Genomic DNA, 12,342 nt, shown 5'->3' on the forward strand with positions numbered 1-12,342 from the left:
ATTTTTGCATCCGAAAACTTTCTGCGCTCCTGACCATATGAGGATGCTAACTCTCCCTTAACTTCACCAAAACAAGGGATTCTAAGGAGCACCTATAAGCAATATTTTGTGACCTCTTTCAATTTTTGTAAAGAAATATCGTAAAACAATCTTGGAACCTCTCATGATTTTTTCCCCAAGAGGACCTTCTTAACGCCAAGACGCTTAAACAGGACGAGGAAAAGTAGGTACAGTATTCACTGATTATCGATTAAAACCAAGATCAGCTCAATCGGATAAAAATTGACCGAGTTATGATAATTTGAAATTAGTGAGGAAAGTTTACCCCTACGGTTTTAAGGAAGATTTTTCGCTTACCAGGGTTCAATTTGTAGGACCTGTTGCAGGCTGAAAAAGTCACCCTGGCATCGATTCGGGGCTAAATTTCGGCTCAGCTGTGTCCCTTTTAGCGAAAAAGCGAGTTAAGCAATCTCTTGGAGACTGGATTGCAAGCAAAAACCCGGGGAAGCAGACGTCTGTAGAAACGAGGCCCGCTGGTGGAAGCTTCCCCCGCTCGGTCGGAAGGCATTTGTATGGCCTGTTGCAGGCTGAAAAAGTCACCCTGGCATCGATTGGGGGCTAAATTTCGGCTCAGCTGTGTCCCTTTTAGCGAAAAAGCGGGTTAAGCAATCTCTTGGAGACTGGGTTGCAAGCGAAAACACCTGGAAACACACGTCTGTGGATACGAGGCCCGCCTGTGGAGGCTTTTTCCGCTCGGTCGGAAGGTACTTGTACGGCCTGTTGCAGGCGGAAATAGTCGCCCTGGCATCGTTTGGGGGCTAAATTTCGGCTCAGCTGTGTCCCTTTTAGCGAAAAAGTGGGTTAAGCAATCTTTTGGAGACTGGGTTGCAAGCAAAATCCCGGGGAAGCAGACGGCTGTGGATACGAGGCCCGCTAGTGGAGGCTTTTTCCGCTCGGTCGGAAGGTACTTGTACGGCCTGTTGCAGGCGGAAATAGTCGCCCTGGCATCGTTTGGGGGCTAAAGCTCGGTTCAACTGTGTCCCTTTTAGCGAAAAATAGGGTTAAGCAATCTCTTGGAGACTGGGTTGCAAGCAAAATCCCGGGAAGCAGACGGCTGTGGATACGAGGCCCGCTGGTAGAAGCTTCCCCCGCTCGGTCGGAAGGCATTTGTATGGCCTGTTGCAGGCTGAAAAAGTCGCCGTGGCATCGGTTGGGGGCTAAAAATCGACACAACTGTGTCCCTTTTACCAAAAAAGGTGGTTAAGCAATCCCTTCAAGGCTGGGTTGCGAGCGAAAACACCTGGAAACACACGTCTGTGGATACGAGGTCCGCTGGTGGAAGCTTTTTCCGCTCGGTCGGAAGGTACTTGTACGGCCTGTTGCAGGCGGAAATAGTCGCCCTGGCATCGATTGGGGGCTAAATTTCGGCTCAGCTGTGTCCCTTTTAGCGAAAAAGTGGGTTAAGCAATCTCTTGGAGACTGGGTTGCAAGCAAAAACACGGGGAAGCAGATGTCTTTGGAAACGAGGCCCGCTGGTGGAAGCTTTTTCCGCTCGGTCGGAGGGTATTTGTACGGCCTGTTGCAGGCGGAAAAAGTCGCCCTGGCATCGTTTGGGGGCTAAAGCTTGGCTCGCCTGTGTCCCTTTTACCGAAAAAGGGGGTTAAGCAATCCCTTCAAGGCTGGGTTGCAAGCGAAAACACCTGGAAGCACACGTCTGTGGATACGAGGCCCGCTGGTGGAAGCTTCCCCCGCTCGGTCGGAAGGCATTTGTATGGCCTGTTGCAGGCTGAAAAAGTCACCCTGGCATCGATTGGGGGCTAAATTTCGGCTCAGCTGTGTCCCGTTTAGCGAAAAAGCGAGTTAAGCAATCTCTTGGAGACTGGATTGCAAGCAAAAACCCGGGGAAGCAGACGTCTGTAGAAACGAGGCCCGCTAGAGGAACTTATATCTTGTTCAAGTGTTGATTTTCAGTCTTCCCGTCTATGATTTGTTTTCCTCGTAAAATTTTGAAGAGAATATTTGTAATTCATGTAAAGCGTTGTGCTTTAATTCATACAACACGAACACTACAAACGAACTGTACCCTAACATTTTCATATCCCAGAAGCTAACGTTCCCATGACGAATATTGCTATCGCTAGCGATTGCAAAATCCAACTTGTTTAACAATTAAATTCTAAGGCGCCCCGCTGAAGCCCTTGTCCAGCTGTCCCAGCGGGGTGCCAACTTAAAAGATACACCCTTTACATCAGCCGTTGGCCCTTCTCGAAGGGCCAAAGGATTAATATACGATATTAGAGCATATCATCGGGGGTTAATTGTGAAACAGGTACTACGTTTGTTTCGTACTCACATTGTGAACTGGTGCTCCTTTGTTAAAACGAAACAAACAAAAAAAACAAGCCAAGGGTCTAATTTATTTTTCTTGGCGATGAACAAAGTGTCCTTTTTGCCTGGGCCGGGACGTATGGTCTCCTTCAGACTGTGAACTGGTGCTCCTTTGTTAAAACGAAACAAACAAAAAAAACAAGCCAAGGGTCTAATTTATGTTTCTTGGCGATGAGCAAAGTGTCCTTTTTGCCTGGGCCGGGACGCATTGTCTCCTTCAGACCCCTCGGAGCCTCGGACTTTCTAAATCCTCCGTACCCTTAACCCTCCCACGCTTACGTTCACACTTGTTTTCTCTGAGCCGCGTGTAATTTGTCATGCGGCCGGGCTCTTCGTTAGTGGTTCAATCACAACTACATGACACCACACCTAACACTCCTGAGATACCTCAAACGTCAGTAAATCCACATTTTTCCGTAAATCCACTGATTCCTAGATGTAATTCTGTTTGCTTTAAATAATGGGATACACTTAAGAACAAGTGCATCTTTACACTGTGCTTTTAGTAAAGTGATTCCTATATTTTTACTCGAAAGTGTTTATAATTTGGTAAATTTACAAATTCTTCTCAACGATAATTGAATCAGAATCATGATTATTTGAGGTATTTGGGCCCCTGGATGCGGGCAATGTGGGTTTTTGTGGTAAAATACGATATGTAAATATGCGGTGAAGAACTCCCATTTTAGCTAGATCAAAAAATCACCTATTTGAATAAAGCGAAAAATAGCACAAACTTGTATTTAAAATTAGTCAGAGACAGAATTCCTTTTTTAATCCAAGTGGTATCAAACTGAAGGAATAGATATAAATATATTTTAATATACTGGTCACAACTATTTTAATGATATTCTAACGTCTCACGTTTTGCTACTTTTCGAAAGATCAATTTTTTTTATCCCGCAAATATATCAAAGGAAAAAGTACCTATGAACTATTTCCGTAAAAAGTTGATTGGTTTTAATTTAAAATCCTGTGCCCTGTCTTGGAGAGTTTTTCATCCCCTAAGAATCTCCTTTAGTTTCATCCGATGCAAAACTACCGACAGGACCTCAGGTAAAATACAAATCGGAGGGGGGTACGGGACGGACTCAGGCCCCAACTGCACGCGATCGGGAGCATGCAGTTCGAGTTCGGATTGCAGAATCGTAAGAGAGGGTCAATGAGGGTCCAACCGATGACAGCTGTGCTCTTGATCCAGTGCTACCAGCATTCAACTTTCATTCTACCGCTTAAATACCATGACTGTGACGAATTTAATGAGCTGGCTCCTTCTCCTGAGTAGAACCCTTTGCTACAAGGGTACCGCGGCGATTGCGGCTAGTATATATATATATATATATATTTAAAATGCAGTTTTTTACGAAGTATCGGTTACTAAAATTCTTGTATGGATTTTTTCCATACTGGCGAGAACCTCATTTGAGGAAAGTTAGGTGTGGTTAAAAAAATTGGGCCTATGGACCACTAGACAAGGTACGAATTTCAGCATTCTGATACATGTTTCCTAACTATAATTTCACGTAGAACACGATGCGCGCAACAATAATTACCGCAATTAACTCCTTACGAAGATATTTAATGATTCTTGATAAGTGAATTGAAACCAACCGCTCGTGAAAACTCTATGCTCTGCGTGATTCACATCGCCCGCTAAACGTTTATCATGACAGTCTCTTGCGATATAAAATTTGGCAACCTCTAGCTTGACGCTTTGGCTCAGCTATTGCAAATTGCTTATAGTTTGAACAACACATGGAGAGAAATGAACATTGCTCGATTGAGAGGCTTGCTGAAACTGTTGTAGTGCGCGATTTGTTCAGCACCCTCTGTGCCTATACAAATCGAATGATTTCTTCTGACTGTCATTTACATAAAATCCAGTTTTTTACGAGGTATCGGACACAATTATTTTTTATGGATTTTTCCATACTAGGTTTATCTATACCTTACTTGCATAAATAAAAACATGAAGAAAAAAGATAAAATAAAAACAACAATAAAAAACGGGGGTGGGAGAAAGATGAGAGTGTAATGTAACACTGGACTGGATTGTTTTCAGATCAGTAAACGACTACCCCGATCCCGCTTAGCGCTTCTTTCGCCGTTCGACTTCGTTGTATTTGAGGAAAGATAAAAATGAATGAAACGGGGAGGTTCCAAAATATCATCATTTTACCGGACTTTGTTGTAAGCTTTAGACAATCGATCTACAGTGACGAGGGTGTTTCCGCCATTTCACTCTGGAAGTACTTGATTAGTTTGGACTTACATAAAAGATACCCTGAATTTTTAAACGCGAGCAGTGACAATCGTTTCGTTGAGATCGAATCACTTCAAATACGGCTTTCCTACGGAGCATTTACTGCCATCAAGTATGACGCAAAATTTGGTTTCGGATATAAACTGCCTAGCATCAAGTATCGTAGAAGTTTGTGAAAATGATGCTAGCATTTTAGATACAGCTAGAGGCATCGCGCACTACATCCTGCAAGTATCTTGCATTCCACTTGCTACAGCTCTTCACATTGTCCACACTTCGAATACGAAGGCGTTAATAAGACAATTATTGTCTTGTGAATCGGAATGTTTCGGTTACACGCCCAGATGTTTAGGACCTGAGATAGATCGATCGCCATTGAAAACGCAACAATCATTGAATGTTAAACATTTCCGACCGAAAGAGAAAAATGAAAAATTCGAAGAATTTCATGGCATAAATTTAGATCCACTAGAGCCTCAAATAAAGCATAATATTTTATATTCACATCCAGAGTACGTTTGGATCCGTGTGCACTGTAAACAAGGCTACGATTATTTACTCGAGAAAGTGGAATATGAGAGCAGGAAAAGATTGGGCGTTCGGAAAATCGAGGAAAATATTTTCGAAATTTATATGAGCCGCAACACTAAAAAGCTCAAAATTTTCGAGTGTGACGTTTTGAACCGAATACTCGACACCCTAAACGATGACAAAGAAATCAGTTTGATATTTTGCTCGGAGCTAAGTTATTTCCAATATAACCTGTTGTTGTTTACGAGTAATTATTTGAAGTTTATGTACTGTTATTTATTGAAAAAGCACTGTTTCGAGCCTCAAACTTTTGACGAACACCGAACGACTACCATACTCTTAATAGAATCAGTCATCTTCTTCAATTCTACTAACATGACAAATATGTCGGCAAAAACGCACGGACCTTTAATCGCCTACACTGGCGAACGACCTCGTATCCAACTTGCAAAATTGAGTGATCCAAGTAAAGTGTATATCAACGAAGGGACGAGAGCCATGCAGTCCACTGACAGACAGTCAGATTTAGGATCAAGATCGAACTTCATAGACATTGAAGCGGTGATAAACACTTCAGAATCTCACGAGTTGGAAAATATAATATAAAAAGGGTAAGTCGAATTGAAATTTTTTCTCGTTCATTAATTTTTATCAATAAAGTAAACGTTCAAATATTCCACGAATCTTTATCTCTTTCATTTTTTACCGCCACTAAATACAACACTTCATCACTTCAAACTACATACGCAAAAGAAAAGAATTCTATATTTTCTCTTGCAGGGTTACAGGTTCAACAAGTAAGTGTATTACCGATATTCACTCAAAAGAGTAATCCATTTGCCTGTGCTCCAAATAAAGTAATGCCGCTTATGAAAAGAAAAGCGATTACCACGTTTCTTGTCGTGTGAACGAAATTCTTGCAAAGTTGTAGTATTCTAGTCTGGATGGACTTTGAACCTTGTTGCCGAAGTATTGTTTGGTCGATTCTTTCTTCAATTACATCGAATACATTTATGACACTTGCCTCGACTGATGTTAAATGTGGGCTATTATTCCGATCGGCTTTTTCAATTGCTTGACCATTCTCCACACTACGTTTTGACCGATCCCCTGGTAATGGTGTAGACTCTACGATTGTAGATTTATGGACCTCCGCATTACTCGCTTCTAAATTGGACGAAAGCAATCGTGTTGAGTTCAAACCAATCTCCGGAACTATGCTGACCTCATCTGTAACCAAGTTGGACTTTTGATTTGGAATATTCCTCCACTCTCGGGGAATTTCCCGCACGGACGCAAACATTACTTTGTGTCTTGCCAAACGTTCTTCACTATATTCAGTTGAACACCCAGAACACACGTCATAGATACGTATCACTAATTACGTGACCAAGCGAAAGGTTCTAAGTGAAGAATGGCGTCTCGTTCCATCGGAAAAGTATCGTTCGTACGGTTTGATGATACGATCGTTCGCCAAATTTGGGCAATACTTTCCCATGCCCTATTCACACGTATAGAAGTGGTGGCATTACCAATGCTGTCAAATGCACCTGAAAGTATCGAAGAGGTTGGCAAAACGATATTGTTCATCGGATTTAATCCAAGTCCTACTCTCCTGTAAAATACGTCGAAGCCGTTGTTCATGAGATACGAAACAATTGCACTTATTAATACGTGCGTCGAAATGTAAAACGGGAATTTGCCATACTTCAAGATGTATCTTATAATCAAACCTATAAAGGTACTGTCATTATTCATCGGAGAATAACTTACGGTCGATCTTGGTAATGACGCGTCACCGTCACCGAGTGGTTTTCCTTGGTGTTCGACTTTTGAAAGGGTCATTCGTACGTTACTTTCATCTCGTGAATTATCAACAATTGAATTAGAGCATACGAAAGAGACCGGCCGAACGACATGATCTTTTCTAAAAGTATTCGTAGAACTTGAATTTTCTCCCGAAAATCGCTCGGGCAAACGTCGCTTTTTCAGGGATAAAGTGCGAAAGCAATCGTAAGGGCATCCACGTCTTTTTCGATTCACTCTGGCATAGCGTTTCTTTAAGAATTTTCCGATTGAATGGTTTTTATTTTCACGGTTATCTTCATGCGAGCCATTTGCAAACAATGGCTCTAATCTAAAATGCTCGTTGATTTGCATTGTTGGGGGCATGTTAGGTTTCTCGTCAACCTTGTTCTCATCCTTGTCCTCATCCTTGTTCTCATCCTCGTCTTCATCCTCGTTTTCATCTTTGTTTTCATCCTCGTTCTTATCTTTGGGCTCATCCTCGTTCTCATCCTCAAGCTCAGTCTCTTCCGTATCTTGGTTATCGTCTTCTGTGATCTCTTCTTCTTCGTCGTCGTCGTCATCATCCGTTATCGCTGGATCTTTGTGTGGAATTACACCACCCTCGACGAAACGTTTTTGACGTGCGCCTTTACGCCAGGAAGAATTTGCGGCCGAAGGATACGAGGGAAGATCCGTCTCGTCTGTCTGCGGTTTAGAAGATTCCATTTGTGTGCATAAATCGATGCTACTTAAGGTAGCTGTAAAATATCGACCATGCCTCTTAGAGAATCAAGTATATTTGTAAGGTCGAAGGGAATTCCGATACACATGAATGTTTTTGTCAAAGATCACGAATCTTTTTTTATGGCTATTTACGATTACATCGTCGAGAATTTTTGCATAGAACCACGAGAATTTGAGATCGACTCTGGTCTTGCAATTACAGAAGCGCTGGAAGCTACCGGAAGTATTTCATATGATCCAACGCACAGGAAATTTGAATTTTTCGAATGCCCCGAAAGATCTGAACGAGCTTCAGCTTTGCACGCTCATTTGTCAATGGAGAATATTATTTTATTCTGTTCAGAACCAGAATTACTCGCGATTAATTACATTAATCGTTCGGTTTTCGGGCGTGACCGTCATGAACTTATATTGAGTTTAAAAGAGTGGTTACCAACAGTGACGGTTAATTACGTCAAAGCAACATTTGTTTGCTCCACTCCGAAGTCTTCTTGGAACGTCCTTGGTGACGAGAAATATCCGAGATCGACTTTCCTAAAAACTACGAGTGATGTGTATCCGACTTACGCAGCTGATCTTTTTCTATACAACCGTGTCAAGTTTCTATTTGACAAAGAGATCTGTTTACGCGAATCTCTAGTACTACTTTATGACTACGTCGGGAGTAAAATCGACGAGAGCGGTTGTAACCGTGATGACATCGGTTCAACATACTCAATAAAAGAAAGTAGTCGTGTTATCATAATTCATCACCAGCCGTGTCAGCTAACGAGTATATAGTGTGTAATTTTCCATTAACTAAGACTGCACCGACGGTCCCTGACATTTCCATAATTATTCACTAGGCTTACGAACGTACAAGTATATAGTGTTCGATTCTTCGTTGACTAAGATTGCACTAGCGGTGCATAATATAGCATCGGAGAAAACTACAAGTACGATGAAACGCAGCGATGGTTCAAAATCTGGACGGAAACGGCGTAGAAGCCGCTCCCGTTCGAGGTCTCCTCGTTCTGATCAGAAACCGAGACGCCGATCACCTTCTCCGAGTGCTACGAAGCGTAGCGGTGGTTCAAAAACGGGGCGGGAAAGGCGTAGAAGCCGCTCTCGTTCACGTTCTCCCCGTTCTAATCAAAAGAAAGCAGCACATTTGCGACCAAGACGCCAATCACCTTCTTCGACCAAAAAAAACTAGACTGCTACGAAATGACCTAGATGTTCCCGGTCTAGGTGAGAATCACATTGACGGTATGCCCGCACCGGATCAAAATAGGCCTATTTTCCCGTTCTATTGTATAATCTTCAATCCAGAGAATCTGGAACAATCCGTTTCAGATGGAAAATTACATCTAACTGCAAATGAATGATCAATATTACAGAATACGATAGCGGAGCATGATTTTTTCCCAAACAGCAACTGCAATGAACGAATGTCAGTATATCTCACATTGCAATCGCCGATGAAAATCTTTGACTGCATCGGAAATGAATCCTGGTCGGAAGTTTAACTTTTGGGATCGTCTGGAAAGATTGTAAATCTGTGTAGTAGAATTACGAGTTCTCCGCTTCTACTTTCCCCTTTATTCTTAGTTTCATCTTTCGATCAGTCAAGTTTAACGTTTAAGCAAATATCGGTCACAGTTGCCACCCGCTAGTAATCTTACTCACCTACAAGATTTCGAGTGTTCCTCGTCTACTTCGCCTTTTCACCTTAGTTTTATCACTCGATTGGTTCGATCGGAAGTTTTAAAACGTTTCGCATGTAAGAATGATACGAGAATGGAAGTTGAAAACAACGGATCTTACGGCAGGTGAATTTCTTTCTATTCCACCCGATCTAGTTTTGAGAATATTCGACGTCAGCAGTCATTCCATTTGGTATCGTTTGCCTCCCGCTTATCAACGAAAAGAAGAGTTTTATAAAGAATCCTTGCAATGGTTGAATACGGTAGATCGTCCAAAGGAATTTACCCTTAAGAATTACATCAAAAAATTCTTCACTCCCTGGAAATATTCAGGGATCTGTCCAGATGTCGGAAGAAGTTCCCAAAATCCTAACCGAATCACCGATCGCAATCGCTCGGATCCAAATTTAAAACATCTGCTTCGCGTTACAGATTTGACACCTGATGAATTTTTATTCATACCTGCACACTTGGTGCTGAGAATGTTTGATATTGGCTATCCTCCTATTTGGTGTCGGCTGCCGCCAGAGTATCGTCAGAAGGAAGAATTTCTTCTCGAAAGAGTCATGCGTAAGAGACGATGTATAATATCAACTTTCACGGACAAACCCTCGATAATCGAAATATAACAACATTAAAAAAAAAGTCTTACCAGTGGACCGCACTATTCTAACAATTGAAATTGATCGTAAACTCTCGTTGTAAAACAGCGGATGCAAACCAAAATAATTTATTTGTTTTTATTAAATTTACCAATCTTTCTGAAAAAAAACCAAAAAAAACAAAAAAAGAACAAACAAAAAAATAAGATTTGCTTCTGGATTATGCCTCAACCATTGGACTTTACGTAGAATAAAAAATAATCGACGACCGCTCCCAACTGCTTCCTCCCGTGCTGTAAATTTTAAAATTTAACCACTGCTAGGGACGCTAGCGATCAAGTGGAAGCGTAACCTACTCCGGCGGGCTGACCCGATCTAACTCTACTCGCTTTCATATATATACTCGATAACTACGAGAAAATATGTCAATTACTTATTCCCTCGTTTAAGTAAATCATCATTAAATGAAATTTTTCCACGAAATATAATGGAGGTCGAAAGGTTTTTACGTAACGAAGAACATTTTAATGTTACATACTACGCCAAATTTTTTTGTCATGAGGAAGCTGAACAATATTTCCAACAATTACAAACGAATATTGAATACTATCCCAAGGAAATGACGCGAGTAATAATATGTGGACGTGCGATAAATATACCAAGAGATCAAGTCGCTTTCAGCGACTCTGGTTTAGAGTATCGTTTCTCAGGAACTGCCATACCCGGGAAACCTTGGATTAAGCCGATTTCCGATATTAAACGTAAAATTGAGGAAAAAATTGGAGACCAGTTTAATTTTTGTCTGGTCAATAGATACAAGGATGGTACACACAGTATCGGTCAACACAGCGACGACGAGACTCAACTTTTCTCCGACGCACCTATTATTGCTGTTTCTTTTGGTGAGGAAAGAAAAATGGTTTTTGAAAGTAAGCAAAATCATGCCAGAAGAGATAAACCATCCAAGACGATTCCGCTTCAAAATGGCAGCGTCTTAGTGATGCATCCACCTACCAACCGATTTTGGACACACGGTATACCAAAGGATAAATTTATTACACGACCAAGGATCAGTTTAACGTTTAGAAAAATGAAACTTACCGATTAATTTTTTGTTTTTTTATTATAATTTCAATTTTGTTTCATCTATTCCATCCCTTCAGTGTTCCACATGTACCTCTGCAAGTTATAAATAAATAAATATTGACCCAAGTTCTGTGTACACTGTATTCATTCTGTGTCTAAACTCTCAAAAGCGGTTTCCACGATGTGAATCTTGGAAACATGCAAGAGGAAATTCTTGTTTTATCCTTCACTTTATTCAAACATTTTATAGACGAAATTTCCTCACACGGCATACAGACGTATTGATTCACACCAGAGACCGCGGTAGGTACTATGTCCTACGGGTTGAGGCCTGAAATCCCTGAAAGTTTTGGTGATGTATGAACAATAGGGGATTCTTAAAGGTAAACTTTAAATTGCGGAATTATCCAAAAAACTAGCCTTGAAAAATGTCTATTCTAAAGCACATGAAAAAAAACACTTAAATTATCTTTCAATGAAAACTAAAAATTTTTTGTATCACAATAGCATACAAATGATAAAACATTGAATTCAAAAAGTAATGCATATAATAGATATTACCGCAACTTTACCACGTAATGTAAAAAAACCTGAGTCATTTTCTCAAAATTTGAATACAGCGGGCTCATCTAGAGACAACTGCCTGTCGATAGCCGCATAATGACCTTGTTACCTTGTTTCTAATTCTTGCATCTCCAGAAACTACATTGTCTCCTGATCACGCAGTAATTTTTATATTCGTAAAGCAGGGTTAGATATTTTAGTTGAACGAATAACAGTCAGAAAATATGCCAAAAACTAGAGAAATGTTTGTCAAAAGGGGAAAATAATAACAGCCAGTTGGTTGTTTTGATTATCCTAAAAATTCGGACGCGTGCAGAGGTCCCACTGACGCCGCTCGGTCGAATGTGTAGCAAGAAGCCAGAAGGTACTTCCGGCGCCATATTGAACTGCCGCTAAAGCGCGGGCAAACGCGGCATTTTAAAATTTTGAACTTCAAAAGTCGTTTTTGGAGGGAAAAACGGCCTGGATAAATATTAAAAAATAACTGCGTGATCAGCAGAATATGCAGTTTCTGAAAATGCAAGAATTAGAACCAGGTTAACAAGCTCATTCAAGAAAATCGGCCTGGCAGAACCCTGGAACGAAACGTTACCAGATTTGTAAATTTAGGAGGTCTTGGAGATTATATATATGATGAGGGTCGTTTTATATCATTAAAATCGCAAAGATGTTCCATTGGGACTGCCATCAA

General features: G+C 41.0%; 1 protein-coding gene across 1 annotated transcript; it reads left to right on the forward strand.

The window, feature by feature from the left end:
- Window positions 1–4,765: 4,765 nt before the first annotated feature.
- LOC140225076 (uncharacterized) lies at window positions 4,766–5,788 on the forward strand. The gene has a single exon (XM_072302570.1). It carries the CDS (start codon window positions 4,766–4,768, stop codon window positions 5,786–5,788), a length of 1,023 nt encoding a protein of 340 aa, XP_072158671.1.
- Window positions 5,789–12,342: the final 6,554 nt, after the last annotated feature.

Source organism: Bemisia tabaci, chromosome 7 (genome assembly GCF_918797505.1).
Source record: "Bemisia tabaci chromosome 7, PGI_BMITA_v3".
NCBI classification, from domain to species: domain Eukaryota; kingdom Metazoa; phylum Arthropoda; class Insecta; order Hemiptera; family Aleyrodidae; genus Bemisia; species Bemisia tabaci.

Coding starts and splice junctions, on each gene's coding strand:
- LOC140225076 (XM_072302570.1), top strand. CDS start 4,766: ATGACGCAAAATTTGGTTTCGGATATAAACTGCCTAGCATCAAGTATC.